Here is a 21,923-nt window from a genome sequence, read left to right as displayed (position 1 = left end):
CGCTGAGACCAGGTGAGATCTGGCCCCAGGTGCTGGCTGCTGCATGCACTGCTGAACAATTTTTAAAGGATGCAGACCGGGTGGTTGGAGGAGGAAAAAGTAGGTCTTTTTCTAAATAGATATTTTCTTGTGAAATATGTGGTAGGCTTAATCCAGTAATTAAAAAAATGATCCGACTCAAGCTTCGTACGTTATTCTTGTAGCTTCTTGGCGTAATCCAGTCCTGACCTGGCTCCCCATGATGTGCAGTAACAGTTGTCATGGAGCCCAAATTATGCTGAACTGGGGGGGAGATTTTATTGAGACCATGAAACTCATTTCACTGGTGACTGTACACAGATGCAGAATTAAGGGTCCTTCACAGAATCACTCTGAAGGGAGAGCTTGGATGCTGAAGAGGTGCTCCAAGGGCCGCTTCTGCTTTCCCTGTCTGCACATCAAGAGCCTACATGGCCTGAAAAAGAGCTCCATATAAAAAAAGTTTTTTCATTTGTTCCTTTCAATGTAAATGCCCTTTTGAATCATTTTACTTTCAAGTCCACGGGTTCAAATTCTGTGGTCACCAGAGATGAGGCATCAAGGTAAATTTGCAGATAATTTGGATAGTGTTCCAATCTGAAGGTGTGTGGCTTCTAAACCTAATTAGAGGTGTAGTTTGTTGCAGGCAAAAATTATTGATACACAAGGAAGGTTTTATTCAGAGACATCTGTAGGTTGGCAGCTGTGCCAGCCATGTCTGTTCTTCTAAGTAACAGAAGCCACGCAGCCGGGAATAGCAGTGTTTTGGTGACAAGTGTTGAGAATGTTGGTTGAATTGCACTATGAAAATATTTTCATTATTTTTATTATTACTGTTCTGTAAGCAGATTTGAGATATGTGCCTGCCTATCTATGTCTGTGTGCGCAAGCGGATGAGGTAGAGAGGGAGGGCTGGTATTTTTATTTTTTTTTTTTTTCAATGACACCTCCTTAGCATTTTGAACATATCAGCATTCTAGCTGAGCGATTTGCTAATTGCACTGGAAGACCCACTTTAAATTCAGGAATACTGAAACTTTGAAACTGTAACATTTTGACTGGCGAGAATGACCAGTCTTCCTTTCTCTTTCGCAGTGAGCTAGTTGAAGGAAGCTGGCATTGTCGCAGAGTGAAAGCTCTGCAGAAGTGCCGCAGGTTTTTCATATGGAAATGTGAAATAATGGGGTGATTAAATAGAGCTGTATATTAAAGTACATCTGACATTAGAATTAGCATAATGTGCTCTAGCCCTAGGCTGAGTACTTTATTTGCCATCTGCGTCGGACCAAAATCCCCTGGGGAAGCGCTAAAATATTCTGAATAAACTCAGCCCGAGTTCTTATTGAGAGTAAAATACCATTTGTGGCACGTCGTATTGATTCGTCTTAATTGCGGTGCAGAAAAGAACATTCAGTTGCTGATGACTTTTGTACTCTGTGACAAGTCGGCTGGAGTTATTCTAACACTGCAGTTGGTTAACCTGAACAGACTGTCGTGCTCAGAGAAGGAGAAAACCTTATCTTCAGTAGCATAAACTACAGTATCATATCCCAGCTTTACTCCTTTCTATCTCAATGCAGCATCTTTTTTTTTTTTTTTTTTTTTTTTTCCCCTCTCTATTATTCCCTGAAAACAGCAGCCAATGAACTGAAGAGGAAATGGGACTTCATTGAATCAGTCCAAGAAAATTCACATTCTTACCTAGTTATTCTTGCCCGTCTCTCTCCCCACACTTCCACCCCCACATCTTCTTAAAAAAAAAAAAAAAAAAATCCAGAAACCAGCTTTCATCTAAGGGACTGAAAATCAGTGGAACTTGTCCTTGAGGATCCATCTCCGGAACCATTAGTTCAAGAGATTTATTATGTATATTCTGTAAAAAGCTGTGGCTTCTCCTGTGCATAAGCCCACAGTCTTAGTCGGTTGTAATGGTTTGATTTTTGTCAACTCTCCACTCAAATAGGTTGCTGAATACCTTTGAAAAAGTGCTTATAACATGCATAAAAGATAAATATTTCATCTGAAGGAAAATACTTTGATGCTCCATGCAATTCTGTAACATTCATAAGGTCCAGTTTTTACCCTATAATTGCCTATCATTATACACAATTTACATATTCAAACATTCTCTACAAACCTTAGTCTAGCATGTTTTTATTACAAATTCAGATCAAGGGAATAACCTTTAACTTCAGAGACAAATGAGACAAATTTACAAGTGCATGTCTGCTGTTTTCTTGTGTTTTATAAATCCCTGCAGACCCGAACACTTTTGCTATAACGCCACTCAGAACAATATACATATATTACTACTTGTTTGTAGTGCTTCAGTAATGAGTCCCCTTTGTATTAGATAACCTATATAATTCAGCATCTAGGCCCTCCATAACGTCAATTATCTCCTCATAGCTAAATGTACATTCCATTAAAACAAGATTTACAGCCTTTATAATACTTCTTAGGATTGAACGTGGAGATTTTGTGGATTTAAAGAAGCAGAGATGGGAGTTAGCATTTGTTAAAGAAGCAATGAATTAAAACAAAAATGCTATTTCATTTACTAACTATGAATAGGCACCTAATACCCTTAAGAAATAGTTGTAGTAAAACAGACTGAAGTACTCCTGGGGAAAAAAAAAAAAAAAAAACAGGAAAATTTGTTTTCACCCTTCGGCTTTTTTTATTGTTTCCTAATTTACTCTTTATTTTTCCATTATATGACATGGACAATTTCCTTTATGTGTCCTCCTTTAAGTTCCTATTCAGATTACTGAAAATTCTTGGTTGTAAGATGAGAAAATGGCACCTTAGACAAATCTGTGGGGAAAAAGAATCCCAGCACTTGCCAGTTTTCAAACAAAACTACTTACAGGAAACCGGTTTAAAGGGAAGTTGCTGGCATATTTCATACGTTGTAGAAAAGACTGACATTATTTTAAATGCATTTGAATACCTTATGCAAAGAAAAGGCCTAAAAGTGTCCTTGAGCACTACAAGGGTTTTTCATGAGTGCTGTCAATGGGAGCCTATATATTCAGCCACCAGCCATGGGTAGTCCTATGGTCTTTTCATCTCACAAGTGGGTTCATTTCCCCACTCTGTATTAAATTCCCCATTTTCACTGATAATTTTCACTATTTTATACAGCAGGTTTGTACAGCATCCTTCCAGTCTGCTAGCTGACGAGGTCTTAGGTTCAGAGAAACTACCTAAAAGACACAAAGCTGTTTAGGTGCTAAAGGTGGAGTCAGTTGAAACTGTTGTATCACAAAGGGCTAATTTAAAAGTTAACTCATTCACTATTGATCTTTTAAAATTGATTTTCCTGTTTGCTCCTTACTTTTCACACTTCTCCCTTTCTCTGCTTTATAAATTGCCTTTGTATTTTAGAATGTAACACCAATTAGAAGAAGGTGTTCTGAGATGACAAACATGTTTTTTATCTTCTATTTTAATAGTGCTTCTGGGTCTGAATCCCTGTGTTGTAAGTTCCAATTTTTGCTATGCATTTTTCTTTCTTTTTCTGCATTAAGTAAAAGCACTTCCTATACTTCTGTAGGCTGAATATTAACTTCCAGTAAGCCACAAGCTCTTTTAAGGAATGAGAAATTGGACATCCAGAAGGAAGTTGCCCAAAATGACTATTGACATTTTATACCTAAAAATATAATATTGCCATTTTGTAATGCACTAGAAATTAAACTGAGCTGTGCATTTGGCTCATTTATGTGAATCTGGCAGTACAGATCTGAGGTATGATTAAGTCTCACAGAAAATGGAACTATTGAACACAAGCTGCATCTTCAGCCAAAGGTCGCCTATGTCCATTAAGAAGCAGGAAGCATCTGTTTGTGTTATGCGTGGCTATAGTCTGCCTGCAGTCTCCTTTTTGTAAGTCTAAGTGCCAGAGAGAACATATAAAATGCTTCTGGGGAAAGTTTAATGAAAAAAAAAAAAATATCAGAACTTGGTATATGCATGTAAACCTAGTTAAGATCCTTGCTTGTGATAACCTGGTATCGCTTATCTGGAAAAATTCAAAGTCTGTCATGGAGATCATCGGAGCTACTTTGAGTTTGTAATAGAGTAATTCAATTCAGAGTTTGACTAAGAGCATGATTTTAAGGTACCAGGTTGATATCTCTGTCTTACACGGTTTCATGCTCTTTGTTCTTGGAATTATGAAAGGATTGGCTGTAGACAGAGAGCATGGCAGTCTGACTTCTCAGCTATGTGATTGGTAATTAATCTGTTTGGTTTTCCACTCGCATGATAAAATAGTTAATTTGACAAAAAAGATATTTTTCAATTACAAGAATGACAAACAGACAATTTGCAGTCCTGCCTAATAGAAAAGGAACACTGCTGAAAAGCACAAGTGGCTTCAGAAAATAAAATAGGCTCCCAAAAGTGGGACAGCATTTAATCCACCAGAGTTTGGCAGTTGGCTTTAGCATAGAAAGAATTAATAGTACATTATTAATAGTAGTGTAGTATTAATATATTTTAATATTGGTGTCAACCAGTGCTAATGTAGATCTTTTTCAACAGGTAGAAAATGCTCTTGAGAATTTTTGCATCGCTAATTAAAATCAGTGCTGGGAATGAGAGGGTCTTGTGGGTTTGTAGGTTCTCTTGGCATGAAGTTTCTTGCATAATCTCTGTAGAGAACTTGCAGTCTCACTAGTCAAGGTAGAAACAGGAGTGGGAAAGCTGTAGAACACGCAGGCAGTGTGTGGGAGAAGAACATTGCATGAAGTGGTGATCTTTCTTCTGTTTGAAGACGGCACTGGGGGAGCTAGGCTGTTCAGGAGGCAAGGCAGAAGAAGGGAACAGGGCCTAGTATGGGAGGAAACAGGGTCTGTTACTGAGAAGAAACTCTTCTCAGTTACTTCTCCTTTCTTCAGACACCCTTATTTTTCCATCCACTTCTTAAAAGCATCTCATTTTTTTTTTTTTTCCCCGTCACATTCTTTCCTTTCACCACGCTCACCCCGAGATTCCCCATTCCCAGGTGATGACAGGCTCTGTGGCCCCTCATGCTTGGGCTTTTGCACCTAAACCTTCCCGTCCTCTTATTGACCCAGGTGCCCGTCAGGTCAGCCGAGCTTCACAAGAGAGAGTGGCTGTTTATCTGAGTGGAGAACCGAGGGTGCTGAGGTTGTGAGACTGCAGGCGTCTCACTAAATCGTAGAACACCAACTTCGCTTGCCAGCTGAAGCTTGCTTCATGAATTGTTGGTGATAGTCCCCATCATCCTCGGCAGGGTTGTGCCGCAAGACTCTCTTGAGCCCTTCCTTTAGACAAGGCAGTGTAAGGATAGACGAACTGTGTCAGCTCTGGGGATGGATAGAGGAGTTGCGCTTATTTTACATCTTCATCTCACGTTGCCATCAAAACAAAATTAAAATGGAGGGAAGTAGGAAGAGAAGTAGTTCCTTTGTGTTTGGTGTTTAACACTAGTGACTGTCACTGGGCCGGCAGTGGTGATCCTCACCTGGGCTCGGGCCCTGTCCCACGCTGTGTTTGTTACTGAGACTGTCGGTCCCTCCGAAATGGAGACAGCAGCACTTCCAGACACCCCAGGGAGTGCATGGAGGGTGAAACTCTCGATGCTGGGTGTGTTCAGCATATGTTTATTCAATCATAAACATATGTAAGCAAATATTCTTGCTAACTTGGATAATTTAGAGTAGTAATATGGCTTATAAAACCTCTTCAGCAGAAATACCTATATTAGAGATATTTTTGCATACCCAGTCAAGCATTGGGTATGAACCAATATAGTTCACACTGCAGATCCACACTGCAGACACCTGGAAACTATTTGGCCCTTGTCTAGGCGACCTGTCAAACCACGTATAACCATATATTTTCTTCACTATGAAACACTAAATCTTTCCAGTATTTAATGCCCTTTAATGTCAGCTGGTCTTATAAGAAGACTTGTTAAACTAGTGTTCTCAATTATGGCATTTTAATTTAATAATAATTCAATTAAAGGTGTGTTTTTTATGGGGCATCCACACTACCTTTATTGGTATTATTAGAGTAACCATCATAATAACAAGGAGTAATTATTTAAATGCTCATTAAAAATTGAGTGGTGGAGAAGAGAGTAACATTGGTGAAAGACTGTAGGAACCTGATACATGTCTGTTCCTGAGTTTTACAATGAAAGGTGTCCTTTCTTTAGAGCTTGCAAGTTTCTACTTTTCCTGAACTTCTAAAGGTGCAGTAAAGCAGCATTAAAATTCCTTAACATTTTTATTGCTGCTGTTGTAACTTTGTAAAGGGAACAAGAAACATTATCTGGAAAATATTGCTAGAGGTACAGAATGGCAGCAGTACTGCGGACCCGGCTGCAGGTCCTCACCACAGTCCTGGCAGCGGTTTTAGGTGGGTGATTAAAAGGGGTGGTGGTGGGGAGTTCGTTCTCTGTTACAGCTAATGAAATTACTCAGGCATGAGGAGGAGAGGATTCGTAAGGCACTGGATGTCACTGTAGCCCAGCAGAAAATAATGAATTCTCAACAGTTCTTATCTCACACTGATTATGGTTTGATGGTCTCCAGAATAACTGAGGATATTTTGAGGGAAACTTCTCCCCAGGGAAAAGGCGCTCAGCTTTCAGGGTGTATAGAAAGCCATGTACCAACGGGGCAGGGAAGATCTGTGTATGACTAAATGGCACGAACCAGCCTGCAGATAAGTCAGGGGATTCAGGCTGCCTGGTGCAGCAGGGTGAATGTCCACACACCCAGGTGACTCTTTTTCTGGGCTGGGCAAACCGGCCCGTCTTTTCTCGCTACCCCCTGGAAGGGCAGAATCTGGGAGGCAGGATCTGAATTTAGCTTTGTTTTGTGCTGTTCATGAAAGAGAAAAAAAAGCTCATTATTACTTTGACATTTTGAACGGAACATAATCTGTCATGCAGTAATGGAGGGAGCACATTTTAATATTTCTGGAAAAGACCGTCTTTTGTCATAATATGCAGAAAGGCAAGAGTGTTCAATAAGTTCATAGTTTATAATTACCTGCTTAGGGAGATGATACTAGAGAGAGATTTTTAATCTGCCAGATAAAAACGTAATGAGATCTAATGGTCGGCAGTTGAACTCAGCAATTTGAATCGGAAAGAACACAAGTTTTTTTTAATGCTAAAGATAGTCAACCAATACCACAGACTGCTCCGACAGGCTGAATTCTCTCTCACTTGGCAATTCCAAATCAGGTTGGGAGAAGGGGGTGCTAGAAGACATGAAGTCATTCAGCTGCAGGTTGCTGGGCTGGATGATACCTGTATGTGAGATGCAGACCAAATTGCCTCCTATGTTTTTCACGTGCACGTAGGTAGGACAAAATATTACGATCTTAAATTGGAGGAAGAAAGATTTAGACTAGGCATTTGGGGAACCTACATGATGGTGAAGGAGAGAAGGAATGAGGCAAACTTTGGGAAGGTTGTGGACTCCCAGTAGTATTTGTTTGGCTTTAGAGCAACCTCGAAGCTACTACTGACTGCTCAGGGCTGGTGGCCTGGGTGTCTCATCTCAGTGCAAACACTGTAACTACCGGCTAATGTAAAGATAAAAAACTATGCTCAGGCCATCAGCCCTGAAAATCCTGCCTAGTTTCAGACTGTAGGGTTGAATCCATGTGCAATTCATTGAACAGTATTAACGAAGTCTTGGTTTGTGCTTAACTCTAAGCACGTGAATAATTTCATCACTTTCCAACAGAGCACTTCAGCCTATGCTTAAGTTTCACTGATGTTGATTACTCACATGCTCAAAGTCAAGCACATGCTAAAGTGATAAAGACTGCATATAGCAAAGCCTATATAGGTAGTTGTCGTAAAGTGGGTATTTAGCCAGACTTCAGTGCAGGTAGCAAGGGATTAAGATAGCCATATATCAAAAGCAGCCTTATAACAAAGAGTTTTACAGTGTAGGTGCACTGCATTATTAAATATAAGGATCGTTCTTGAGCAATGCGTGGCTGTTTCTGGGCATGTTTAAAATATTTAGTAAGTTTTTGAATATAAAAATGTTCGGAGTGGATCTTCAAAGACTTTTTGACATTGTTCTGTTCTTAAAAGTGAAGATCTACACTGCTCAGGGCAACTTCTAGGCAAGATAACCATGAAGTGATAATATGGAAATAAACTTTTTTTTTTTTTTTTTTTTTAATTTTCTAAACGGGGAGTCTGGGGAGAGTCTTTGAGGGTTATGAAAGTTAAAATACATATGTACACACAGGCATGCACACATGAACACTCATGAAGCAGTCAGAGATTGGTAGCCAGGTAGCCTGCAGTCAATTTTGCCGTCACGTTGGGGTCTCCTGTAAAGGACTGTTAAGGAGCATGAAAGTGAAACAAAACAAAAAGGAAGAGAAGACTGTTTTATGACTGCTAGCTTGTAAATCTTAGATCACTAATAGCACTAATTTGCCGTCTTTGAAAGAAAACTAAAAAGGAGGGGGATTTACTTTCCTCACTTGAATTTCACAGAGGTGAAGTTTTGGAGAACCAAATAAAACAAAACAAAACATCTCAGTTCCATGTAACATGTAGTAGCAAGCATCCAGCCAGCTGCCATTTTGAGGGTAATTTTTTTAATCAGCCATTTCAGTTTTAGATTGGCCTTGATCCTCAGCCTGCTCAGGAATTTTTCTCCTGACGTATGTGCCTTTGCTGAAGTAAACGTGTTGCTGTCTTCGTTGTTGTCTAATACACAGCTGCCTTCTTCCTCCTGTCAGCTCTTGAGCTAAGCAAGGAGAATGCATGCACACACACACACTCACACACATTATTTTTTTAAAAGAAAAAAAACCCACAACAAAAAAGAACGCATGCTGTGACTTTAAAAATGAAAGAATCGAACAGCTGTGGGTAATAAATCGATTAATTAGAGTGGATAAAATGAAGGTGAAGGGTGCAGAGCACTCTTTAATTTGAAGATATATGACCTTGTAAGATGCTGCACTTCATTTGCTATTAGATCACACTTCAGAAGGGGCTTTATTAAAATCTATTCTAGGGTGAGCTGAGGTAAAACATATTGTTAAAAGAAGCTTTTGACAGAGTATGTTATATACTTTAGTCTGCTTCAGTGATTTCTGTCACTTTTTATACTACACATGTTGCCATGCAAGAAAAGTTAAAGGTCTAGACATTTTCATCATATTTCTGTAAGAAACAGAAATTTAAATACTTGAAGTAATAATGGGAGCATTTACTGTTGCTTTGGCTACAGAGCTGACATAAAGCTCCCTGTATGCCTCCGTGCTGAGTAGATTTTTAAGGGATAATGTATCAGTTCCTTTCCATGTTTGTATGTGGCATTCATTAACGTCAATAGCAGTTATGGGCACTTTTTCCAAGCTGAGTATAGCTCCCAAACTTGTGTTTTTTCTCATAGCAGTCGTTAGAGATTGATTTCAAAGCAGCTGGGTCTGTCCCATGCGATGCAGCGTGCAGGGCTGGGGCAGAGGGGCTGTGTCAGACAGGCAGAAACGCCCGACGTGTTGTATGTGTTTTTTCTTGGCTGTGGAGAGCCGGTTTCTCTGAACCCGGGGTCTGAGGCTGCTATCCAAAGCAATAGCCCTACTAAATCAATAAAAGTGTAAGGAGGTGCACCGCATTTATCGTCTACCTTTGTAAATAAGTCTCACTATAATAGATGCTTTTTCCTTTATGTCTTTATGGATGTTCATTGGGTGATAAGATTAGATAGACTGACAGGCTGATAGGGAGGCAGATAATCTTCTAGCCTCCTTGTCTAAGGTTTTGTAGGTTTTGTTAGCAGCAGCCATTCCTGCAACAGCCAGAAGAGGGGAATTCAGTCAGCAGCAATCCTGTTTTGTCTGGTGTGCCCGAGTTTAAATTTTTTTTTTTTTTTCTTTTTTTTTTGACTGTTATGAGTCATTCCTCTTTACAAAGGTAGTTTCGATAATACGATTCTGTTCACATTATAAACTCTTTCATTTTCAAGCTCAAGCAACAAGCTTTTGTGAATTGCAGTCCCCCCCATCTAGAAAAGGGTTATGTCATTCGCCTTCGGATCTGAGCTCCTGCCGAGGGTCTAGAATCGGGCTTTGTTCGGGCCTGATGCAGATATGGGTCAGGTGGGAAGCTTGGTTCAGGCTTTGAACTTTCAGGAAGTTTAGTGCCTTTAGGTGCAGCGGTGCCATCGTTAGCCAAATTATCTGCTTTCATAAACAAACAAACAAGCAAGAAATTAATTTTAGGTTTTCCGAAATGGGTAGTTGTTTTTTCAGGAAACATCCCCCTTATTTAAAAAAAAAAAAAAGCAACAACAAAACAAATCCAAGTTGACACATATTTATGAATTTATCAGAGTCCTGCAGAGCCACTGAAAAAAGGAAGTGGGGAGGGGGGAGAAGTGCTTTTTAAAGACAGTACATAGTTTATATTGTGCCCAGGACTGGAATTTTCTAGCTAGCAAAATTATGACTGTAGTGCAGACTTGTCCACACCTGCCCTTTATGTAAAGCTGAATCAAGGTTAAAGGAATGCTTTCCACCTTTATGCAGCCGTTCAAAGAGGATAGAAAGGCAAACAGAACAATGTTTTTGGCTCCGGTGAGTGTTTCTGCATTGGAGGGCAGGCTCAGGCTCAGAAATTCTTGGGACCCAGTTCAAGCACGGCCCGACATTTGTTACTGTTAATTGCAACTGTGCTGTCGGCTTTGATTACCGGATGTTTCATTTGAGTGGCTTCTCGGTGTTTTGGCAAAAAGAATGTCAAAAGTGGTTTATGCAAGGGTATGTTTTCCAAGCTCCTGTTGACTAGAATAGGACTTGTGCAGCTAAATACCTACATAGTATTTTAAAAATGGAAATGCTGGCATAACTGAATCATGTATAAATTAAATTCAGCAAGATCTCAGGGGACTGCTGCATGAAGTATATAAAAATACAAAATGAAAAAGTGAAAATGACACTGAAGCTCGTCGCAGGTGCCTTGTAAAACCTACCACACTGCATTTTCCCTGTTTTTTTGTCTGTAGTCATAAATCCCTTGAAACAAATTCCTTTTTGTGGATTAAACACGTGAAAGTATTTGGATCTTTATGCGTCATAAAGGAAGGTTTAATCTGCGAGTTAGAGGATATAAACGTATATAGCACCAATGCGTATGTGTGATATTTGTCATACATGTTAAGTGAATAAGCGTGGTGAGTAAATGTGCTGTTCAACAATTTATATCAGTCAATACATTGCAATTAAGTCCTTCTTTCAGAAATGCCAAGGAGGAAATGTGTTAGCAAAATAAAGCACATGCCAACTGTATTTAAATGTTCTCTGCTGTATTATTTTTTGAGTGTTCTTTCTGTTTTTCTTTTATAGGTAAAGATGAGCCTTCAAGCTATATTTGCACAACATGCAAGCAGCCTTTTAATAGCGCTTGGTTCTTGCTTCAGCATGCCCAGAACACACATGGATTCCGCATCTACCTGGAAACAAGCCCTTCAAACAGTTCCCTTACTCCACGCATCACCATCCCTCCTCCTCTGGGACCGGAGACTGTTGCACAGTCCCCACTGATGAATTTCCTTGGAGACAACAACCCTTTCAATCTCTTGCGGATGACAGGACCCATCTTGCGCGAACACCCCGGCTTTGGTGAGGGTCGGCTCCCAAACACGCCTCCGCTGTTCAGCCCACCGCCTCGTCATCATCTGGATCCACATCGCCTTAGTGCCGAAGAAATGGGGTTAGTTGCCCAGCATCCCAGTGCCTTTGACAGAGTTATGCGTTTAAACCCCATGGCAATTGAGTCCCCAGCGATGGATTTCTCCAGAAGGCTTCGAGAGCTGGCAGGAAACAGTTCCACCCCTCCGCCAGTCTCGCCCAGTCGCACCAACCCTATGCATCGCCTCTTGAATCCTTTCCAGCCAAGTCCTAAATCACCTTTTTTGAGCACCCCGCCACTGCCCCCCATGCCCCCCAGCAGCACTACTCCTCCCCAGCCTCAGGCCAAGAGCAAGTCCTGTGAATTTTGTGGGAAAACGTTCAAGTTCCAGAGTAACCTTATCGTGCACCGGCGCAGTCACACAGGAGAGAAGCCCTACAAGTGTCAGCTCTGTGACCATGCTTGCTCCCAGGCCAGCAAGCTAAAACGCCACATGAAAACGCATATGCACAAAGCTGGCTCCATGACGGGCAGGTCAGACGATGGACTGTCCACCACTAGTTCCCCCGAGCCGGGCACAAGCGAGCTCACTGGAGAGGGACTGAAATCCAGTGAGGCGGATTTCAGGAACGAGAGCGATCCTTCCCTGGGCCATGACAATGAAGAAGAGGAGGAGGAGGAGGAGGAGGAAGAGGAGCTCGAGAATGAGAGCCGGCCAGAGTCAAGCTTCAGTATGGACTCGGAGCTGAGTCGTAACCGAGAAAATGGCTCCAAGTCGCTGCCGGACGAGAAGTCCCTTGTCCTGGGAAAAGTCATCGAGAACGTCAGTCTAGGTGCCATCCAGCAATATAATGACATGCTAGCTGAAAAACAGAAGAGGAGTAGCTTCATGAAAAGGTCTTCTGACCAGCGAGACTTGTGTCCTCGAGACCTCTGTCAGAGAGATCCAGGTGACGAAGACTCTGTGGTAGGAGAGCTGGACCGCACCGAGGAAGGGACGGTCAACGGAAGAAACTTTGGCCCGGGTGAACCCTTCCCAAACTTGTTCCCCCGCAAGCCGACGCCTATCACGAGCCCCAGTTTAAACAACTCCTCTAAAAGAATAAAGGTAGAGAAAGATTTGGACTTGCCACCAGCAACGATAATACCTTCCGAAAACGTTTACTCCCAGTGGCTGGTAGGGTACGCAGCATCGCGGCACTTCATGAAGGATCCGTTCCTCGGATTCACAGACTCCCGACAATCCCCCTTCGCGACCTCTTCCGAGCACTCGTCGGAGAACGGGAGCCTGCGTTTCTCCACCCCGCCGGGGGACATGCTGGACGGGGGGCTCTCAGGGCGCAGCGGCACGGCGAGCGGAGGCAGCACCCCCCACATCAGCGGTCCCGGCCCCGGGCGACCCAGTTCGAAGGAAGGGCGCAGGAGCGATACATGTGAGTACTGTGGCAAGGTCTTTAAGAACTGCAGCAATTTGACGGTGCACCGTCGGAGCCACACTGGAGAGCGGCCTTACAAATGCGAGCTCTGCAACTATGCATGTGCCCAGAGCAGTAAGCTGACGCGCCATATGAAAACGCATGGCCAGATAGGGAAGGAGGTCTACCGCTGCGACATTTGCCAGATGCCCTTCAGTGTTTACAGCACCCTGGAGAAACACATGAAAAAGTGGCATGGAGAACATTTGCTGACAAATGACGTCAAAATTGAGCAGGCAGAAAGAAGCTAAGGCCCCCCAGCCCCGCCCCCCCCACCCCCGCTAGGTTAAATTTCAGGGGTCTAGGTAACGTTTTATTTGTACAGTTTAACTATTGCCAACTGAGAAAAGATGACCTAACTTGCCTCCGTAAACATAACTTAGCATAACTATGGTAGGTGCCAGACTTTGGCACTTAAATATAACCTGTGTCTACAAAGTTCTATTAAACCCGAGGGTTGATTAAGGCAGTAAAAATTGTGGAGCCTTTTAACTGTGCAATAATTTCTGTATTTATTGGGTTTTTGTAATTTTTTGGCATGTGCAGGTACTTTTTTTTATTCTTTCTGTTTAAATTTCCTTTAAAATTTTGTTGGGTATCCCTTTTTAATTTTACCCAGTCGTAGCCTGAGATTACTTGCATTGTAGGAGAGAAACATATCTTTTAAAATTATAATTTTGGGCCGCTGCTTTGTTGAAATTTAAGCTAAGCATGTGTAATTTCTTGTGAAGAAGCCAGCATTTGAACAGAAATCTTTATTATTTTTTCTTTTTTTCTTTCTTTTTTTTTTTTTTTTTTTTTTTTTTTTCCCTTTCCTCTTCTTAAATAACATTGAAGATTAGGGAAAACAAAATTGTACAGCGGATAACAATCTTTAAAATTAGCACTTTCTTTTGGAATTGGATCGAATATGTAACACTGACAATGTCACTGACGATAGAGGCCTTTTCTAGATGGATTTCATCACTAAAGTTATGGCAACAAAAAAGACATAGGAGCAGAAGGCAGCTACATACGAAACCTAGAAACACTCTTAATTGTGCATTATTATCAGATAGTTTCTTCTCGTTAAAAGCTATGGCAACATAATGGTGTCATTTTGTCACTTTTTGGGGTGTCTTTCCCTGCTTCTTCCCCTCCTGCCACTTATCCCAGAGACAGTAGAAGTACATCTCGAGTATTGTAATATTCTTTTCAAACCTTGCCATCTTTTTTCTTTTTAAACGGCAAAATCATAAATTTGAGTTCAGGACATCTACTTTAGCCCAGATTTGCTGTAGTTAAAATAATCGCTAGAGGGTGGGAAAGTGTGAATTTCTCAATGAAAAGCCTCAACTCATAGGCATTTGGTTTACGAATAGAAATATTAGAGCTATCTTGTATGATGTACAATGATGTTATTATAAGGAAGGGAAAAATAAATTCTAGTTGATTTACCGGTCTTGGCAAGATTCTGCTCCTACTGAAGTTGGTAAGAGGTTTCCCCTTGACTTAATTGGGAACAGAATGGAATTGTATGCAGATAAAAGCATTATGACAGAAAAAAGTAAAGAAAAGAAAAATGCACCTGCTCTGCTTTCAAATTCAAAAATTTTAAAAGCTTTTTAAGACTAATATTAGCAAACAGTGAACAATTATGGTTAGGGATTTTAATTATGTTGACCCGCACTTTAAAGCTTTTGTTTTGTGGTTAAGAGAAAAATGGCTTCTCAACAAGAAATTACATCATATTCTTCTATTTGGCCCAAAGGTGGGTTAAACTGTAAGGGAACAGCTGAGATTAAGTGTCAGTGTTGCTAAGCATGGCATTCACAATACTGGCACTATAAAGAAAAATAAATAAAAATAATTTATTGGACAGTTTTTCTACTGCCATTCAATTTGACGTGAGTGCCTTGAAAACTGATCTTCCTATTTGAGTCTCTTGAGACAAATGCAAAACGTTTTTGTGAAATGAAAAGACTTTAAAAAAAAAAAAAAAGTAAAACAAGAAAAGTACATTCTTTAGAAAAAAAGAGCCACATTTACTTAAAAAAAATAAATTACTGGTTGAAGATAGTGGACATGAAAATGCCATAAGACCCAATCAAATGAAGATGTATACCCAGCACAACTTCGGACATCCATTAGCTGAATTATTCTCAGCCTTTTTTTTTTTTCAGGACAACGCTGCTTAGGAAATGGAATGGAAATGATTTACTGCTGAATTAAAACTCAAATGACACAAATTACAAGTTGTTATCATTGAATGAGAAAAAACAATTCAGGAACAACGGCTAATTTTTTTTAAAAGTTAAATTTAGTGCACTCTGTCTTAAAATACGTTTACAGTATTGAATACATACAAGGGTAAAAAAGAAATTGTGTGTATGTGTGTTTGAGCAATCTTTTTTTTTTCAAAGTTTGCTTAATAGGTTATTAAAAAAAATGCCATAATGGCCATGTGTATATTGTTTTCTTTTGGTGACGGGGTTTTAGTATATATTATATATATTAAAATTTCTTGATTACTGTAAAAGTGGACCAGTATTTGTAATAATGGAGAATGCCTGGGCATTTTACAAAACCAGAAAGAAAAAAAAAAAAAAACCTTTTCTTTTTTCCTTGAAAATGTTGCAGTAAAATTTAAATGGTGGGTCTATAAATTTGTTCTTGTCACTGTAACTGTAAAGTCTTGAGTTTTAGTAAATTTTTTTCTGCCTTGGGTGTTGAATTTTTATTTCAAAAAATGTATAGAATCTTGTATTTGGGGATTAAAAGGTGATTGCTACACCATGTAGAAAAAGTAAGTAGAAAAAAGTGCTTAATATTGTTATTGCTTTGCAGAAAAAAAAAATCACGTTTCTGACCTGTACCTATTTTTCTCTTTTTTTCTCCCCTTGCCCCCTTCCTTTCCCCTTCTGGAATGGATATTGATATTGGTTGATTCATATGATGTAGGCACTTGCTGTATTTTTACTGAAGCTTGTAATTTTTTAACTGTACGCTTGTCCTTTTAAAGGGATTTAATGTACCTTTTTGTTAGTGAATTTGGAAATAAAAATAAAAACAAACAAACAGGCTGCCATAATATATTTTTTTAATTTGGCAGGATAAAATATTGCAAAAATAAAAAAAAATTTGTATGTGAAGTCCTTATTGTACAGGAAAAAAGGGGGTTGTTAGACGACCTCTGAGTAAAAGAAACAAAACAAAATAATTAAGTGCTTTTTTATTTTTAATTTTTTTGTTGTTGTTGTTCACAAATAATTTTAGTTGTATATATATATATATTTTTTTTTTTTTTTGTCAGAAATGGCCTACAAAAAAGTGCTGTTCCCACAGGGCTCTAAATAACTTCAAAGTTGCCTGGACCCCTTGCATCAAGGTTTTCCCAGGTATGGTTTAACCAGGCTGGATGGTTATTGCCTATTTGTGTGAAATGAAATTCCGTTCCCGTAAGGGCGTCAGGGGTTACATCCCACAGCTTCCCCACAGAATTGAGAGAGAGAGAGGAGATTTTTTTTTTTTTTTTTCCCCCCCTTCCAAACACAAATATGCTCAAGACGTCTTCTCTCTCTTGGCCACCCCCCTCACGGCTCCCTGCACCCTGTCACCACCCTCTGGAAGAAAGCGGTTTTATAGCAAAAAGCGAGAGCTGTTGTGTCCACTTTGACATAAAATGGTGAAATGGTCTGCTGTTGGCACAGCTGCAACCGGGTTGAAGTAAAATTGGTCCAGGCACAGCCCTCCTCTTCCCTGTCAGAACAGGACCTACTCCATGTACAGGTCTTGCCAGTCCGTGTTATTCGCTGCTTTGCTGCTGTTCACTCCTAATTGTACATTCCATAAATCTCTGAATGTTTGAAGGACTGGGATGAAATCCTGTGCCTTTTGATTTCTCTCTTCTTTGCTGTTCTTTCTCTCTCTCTCTCTCACGCTCTCTCCCTTTTGGGTCGAGGGGAAGACGAGTGGCAGAAGAGGCACTGATGCCCTAGTGAAGGGGAGAAGGAGAAAATGCTCGCCGCTCTTGCAGGAGATGACGGTAAAACTTAAAACAAAAACAACAAAAAAAATTTGCCGTGCCAAATTCTTCTGCTGTTTCATCGGTGCAGGACTGCTGGAGCAATCGGAGAGGCATGGGTGTGACAGCAGGGAGAATTTGGTCCAGCTACCTAACAGATAGATATATTTCTTCCTGGCTTGAACAACGTACCCTTAAGACTTCTGGACAAATTCTGGATCTCAGTTAAACTGATACAAATCAGGAATTATTCACCGCTCTTACTCCTGGGTTACTCCAGCCTAGCTGAAGCTGGAATGTGGTCCCTTAAAGGCAAATTTTCACTTTTTGGTGAAAATTCAGATCTCTGGCTTTTGTATAAATCCAGAGCCATGTCACAGAACTCAGCAGAATCCCTTGGACGTGCATCAGTGTAACAAAGGTCAGAAGTTACCCGCATATTTTCGATCCACAATTCGTTGATTTAAGAAAGAGTTTCGCTTTTTATTTTAGTGTAAATTGCTTAGGAGCTCCAGTCTCCCTGTTGTTTTTAATTATCCAGGATAGCTAACACCAGCAGTTGTCTAATTTTGTGACTTAGATCACTGAAAATAACAATAAGTCACCCAAAAGCACAAGGGTTGTGTTTCTGCAGACTGTAGTGATAATGAAATGGCCCTCCTTTTCTTCTAGCTTAGAAGAACTGTAGTTTACTAGGCCATAAGCACAATATAACATAGACATAAAATAGCTAGAATGCTGCCACAGATTTTTCACAATTTAAATAGTTTTTTGGTTATTATTTTAAGATTGAATTTGTTGCTTTCATTGTGTCTAGTCCTGCTGCCTTTGAAGTCCAGCGAAAAAATCCAGTCAACTCCCTTGGCAACGGGACAGGTCCGAGAACCTGGCTTTAGAAAGAAAAATACCTATTTTTAAGGAAAGGGTCAAAATATCAGCATTTCATCCCAGTCCTATGTAAAAGACAGTCCAAGGTTTTGTTTATCACAGGCAAACTCATTTTTATGGTGCTCTTTGTATTTTAGAACTGCAAAGCAAAGTAACGTTGATTTAAGTTGTTTGCATTTGTACCGGCAAGGCAAAATATTTTTATTACCTTTTTCTATTACTTATTGTATGAGCTTTTGTTGTTTACTTGGAGGTTTTGTCTTTTACTACAAGTTTGGAACTATTTATTATTGCTTGGTATTTGTGCTCTGTTTAAAAAACAAGAGCACTTTTTTTTTTATGGATAAAATGTTGAGATGGCTGGAGGTCATTTCAATATGGCTTAGTGAAATATTTATTGTTCCTTTTATTCTCTGTACAAGATTTTTGGCCTCTTTTTTTCCCTTATTGTCACAATGTTGAGTTCAGCATGTGTCTACCATTTCATTTGTACGCTCGTTCAAAACAACGTTTGTTCCAGTTTCAAGTTATAAAAATAAATTGGACATTTGACTTGATCTCCAAATCTTGTCTTTCCTGGTTTTTTGAAATTGAGGGGTGGGAAAGGGAAAAATAAAGGGAGTGAGGAGTTTAAGCTTCAGTACATGTGATATAGCTTGTGTCCTATTTTCTGCCAGTTCTAGTGGGAGTCAATCAGGAGAGAATTCTTGTTTGGGGAGCACATGTGAGCACCTGCGTGATGCTAAGGAGATGATCAAGTCCTGCTCTACATCCCTTGTACTTAAATATGACGTAAAGTATTTCCTGAGTACGGGTCTTGAGAGAGTATGGTGGAATAATGCTTGAAACAGTCAAAGTTCTCATATGAAATGATGTTACATTTGGGGCAATGAGCACAGTTTTCCGAAGATGGTGAGAAGAGCTTTGCTCTTGTGTTTCTTTCCATCCCCATAAACTTAACTGTGTGCTGTATGCACCTAAGGTTGTTAATGTGTTTTACTTCTTGGATGCCAATGCAAATAGTGAGAACACTTACCAATTTAACCAGGAGCTGAATTTGGGCCATGGACTGTGTATTATGTGAGAAGCACCAAAATGTAACTGCAGCTAAACATCTGCTCCTCCTCCTCAGCTAGGGACAAAGGCATGCACAGTTAAAGGCAGAATTTTGCACAGTTTGCAGATTGAGGATAAGAGCTGACAGTTACAGGCAGTTCACTGTCCTGATAGTCTTTATCAAGCCAACCTGTTAGCAAATGCATGGAAATCTTAAATGAGAGAATCGTTACTCAAACCATTATTGGAAAGCTCAGGAAGGATTTGGAGTGTCAGAGACCAGATTCTGATTTCCTGGAGGCCGTGGTCCAACAAACCATGTAACAGGCTTGTGATTCAAAGCAGGTGGGTAATTGAAATTCATTTCAAAGGAACTGCTCCTGGACTTTAAAGTATTTGGCTCAACTCAGAAGTCAGGAGGGGAGGCTAAGTGGTTTGTGCTACAGAAGAGCTCCTACAGATGGTCCCTTCCTGATCTCAGGCTCCCTGAATCTGCAATCTAAATTTAGGTATGTGTGTAAGTGCTTTGCTGGATCAAGGCTTCAGAGTGATATAAAAGTTACAGGCTTTGAAAAGTTGCACTCATGAAAAAACAGTGAAAATGAAATCAGAACCCGACACTGACAATTATATTGGGCAATAGTTCACGCTGTAATTCCCAAAATGCCACATTCATTTTGAATGCCTTCTGCAGTGAGCTGTAAAGGCTGTTACATTTTACTTCTAAATTCTGTACAGTTTGCATTTGAATGGGGTGTTTTTGACACCCCATAAACATGACTTCACTCTAGCGGAGCTTTACACTGCTGTGTCATTTTGTCAGCTTTAGAGGTGTTGTAGGCCTTGCAGATGTTGATGTGGTGTTTAAAGATCTAGGGGCAACAGCTGCTGCTGTGCATCCTGGCCTGTGGCCGGGAGGGGTTGGGGGCACGAGGGGACTTTCCGTCCTCTGCCTCTGCTAGGGGAGGTGGTATCTGCCTGTCAAGGAGGAGCAAGGACCTCCTGGAAGTAGTAATGCCTTAACTCACCGCTATGGGAGCTGCTAGAGCTTGTCTGTCAGAGCCCTGATAACTCACACATGTTGGGATGAGGGAAAAAGCAGGATTAGGCCCTTTTGAGAGAGGAAATGTGAGAAATCACACAAACAAGGCTGCAGACAACTGAATCCAAATGAGTCTCTTTGCAGCATCCTCAGGTTGATTTCTCTAAACCTTTTTCTTTCTTCTTGGATTACGCAAGCATGTGTGAAACAGGAGTATCCAACCTGAGGATGCTGCAAACTCCTGTTTCACACATGCTTGTGTAATCCAAGAAGAAAGAAAAAGGTTTAGAGAAATCTTTGTGAAATCCAAATGAAGCCAATAGAATTCAAACTTCATTATGAAAGGAAAGGTACTTTAAGTCAGCATTGTAATTATTATAATGAAGAAACATGTTACAAAGATGATTTAGTTTCTCAAGGGCCTTATTCCTCAGACTGATTCTATACCATATTGCTTCTTTGTATTCAATAGATTTACTCCAGATTTACATTGGATTGAATTTTACAGTACATTTTACATTTTACGTTATTCCATCTGATTGATCTGATTTAGTGGTTTTACATACAAAAATTTACATAAATGATAAGAAGATATAACAGAATAGCAGTGACCATTGAACTCTAACTCCACAATTGAGATATTTCCACCAGAAAGTGGAGTCAAAGAGCTACATTTACCCTATCAAAGGACAGAAAGATACCATGTGATCTCTATATCCAATTAAAACAGCTTGAAAACTGAGGAATCAAAGTGAAAGGCTTGTGAACAGACCAATAATTATGCACCAAAATCATTCAGGAAATAATTCTGAATAATGAATATATTTGAGAAAATTGTGATCTATTTGCAGACAACTTGTAAGCAAAAAAGAGGCGATATTTGCCTAATAGTTGATTTGCTCTGAATTATTCTCCTAACTCAGCTAAACACTGACCTTTAGCTACTCAATGACAACACGCATTTCACTGTCTGACAGATGAAGGACGGTTCTCTGGGATCACACGTGTTAAAGATGGAACAGACCTGTTCACTCCTCTTGCCTATCCGCTACCAACGCAAGGTTATTTCTTTCAGTACACTTCCTAAACAGGACATTACGCAGAACAGAATCAAATATAATTTTACAGCTACCCATCAAAAAAAAAAAAATGTGCCTGGTAAGAAAAGATGCTTCACCCAGTTTTGGCACTGTCCATTTCCCCCTGGGTTTAACCAGAGGATATAGCAGCATGGTACTACATTTACTGAGAGTGGGCACATGCTTCGGGTCTTGGACTATACTTTGAGGGTGAGGCTAGTTCCAAAAGATGTTCTAATTCTTCTCTTTTCCACACTGATCAGGAGCCCGTTGTGTTATGCAGACAGTGGACTGATTTACAGATTATTTTTTCTGCACAGAAGTTAGACGTAGGTTTCCTTTTATCTGTATCTGTTTATTTATTTCTTATTCTTTCAGGATACCTGTGAAATACCTCCTATGCAGGTGAAGACCACTTACTTATTTTCATGTAGATTTGGCAAGTGCCAGTGCTGATTAAAGTAGAAGTCATAGGTATCATCAGAGAACACCAAAGCTAATGAAAATGTGAAGGACAACAATCATGTTTTAATGATTCCTATAAAATGCCTAGGAAATACAATAATGCAAACAATACACATTGCTCTTCAAAAATGTTTTAAGTGTAAAAAATGGATGTCCAATGACTAACAAGTTATATGTGTGTGAGTGCACAAAAACTATGCATACCTTTCTGTGTACATTATTTAGAATCAAATTT

At 40.0% G+C, this 21,923-nt stretch overlaps 1 protein-coding gene across 5 annotated transcripts in view; it reads left to right on the top strand.

The window, feature by feature from the left end:
• BCL11B (BAF chromatin remodeling complex subunit BCL11B) overlaps window positions 1-18,597 on the top strand; it is a 96,886-nt gene extending 78,289 nt beyond the window's left edge. For all 5 annotated transcript variants that reach the window (XM_042791153.1, XM_042791150.1, XM_042791154.1 and 2 more), the window contains one exon: window positions 11,395-18,597. In XM_042791153.1, coding sequence (XP_042647087.1) covers window positions 11,395-13,406 — 2,012 coding nt within the window. In that variant the 3' untranslated portion in view covers window positions 13,407-18,597. The remainder of the gene's footprint in view (window positions 1-11,394) is intronic.
• The last annotated feature ends 3,326 nt before the right edge of the window (window positions 18,598-21,923 follow it).

The sequence above is a fragment of the Tyto alba genome, unplaced genomic scaffold (assembly GCF_018691265.1).
Source record: "Tyto alba isolate M040663 unplaced genomic scaffold, T.alba_DEE_v4.0 Super-Scaffold_18, whole genome shotgun sequence".
In the NCBI taxonomy this organism is placed as follows: domain Eukaryota; kingdom Metazoa; phylum Chordata; class Aves; order Strigiformes; family Tytonidae; genus Tyto; species Tyto alba.
The sequence above is the reverse complement of the archived record's forward strand: the minus strand, read 5'-3'. Positions and strand labels throughout refer to the sequence as shown.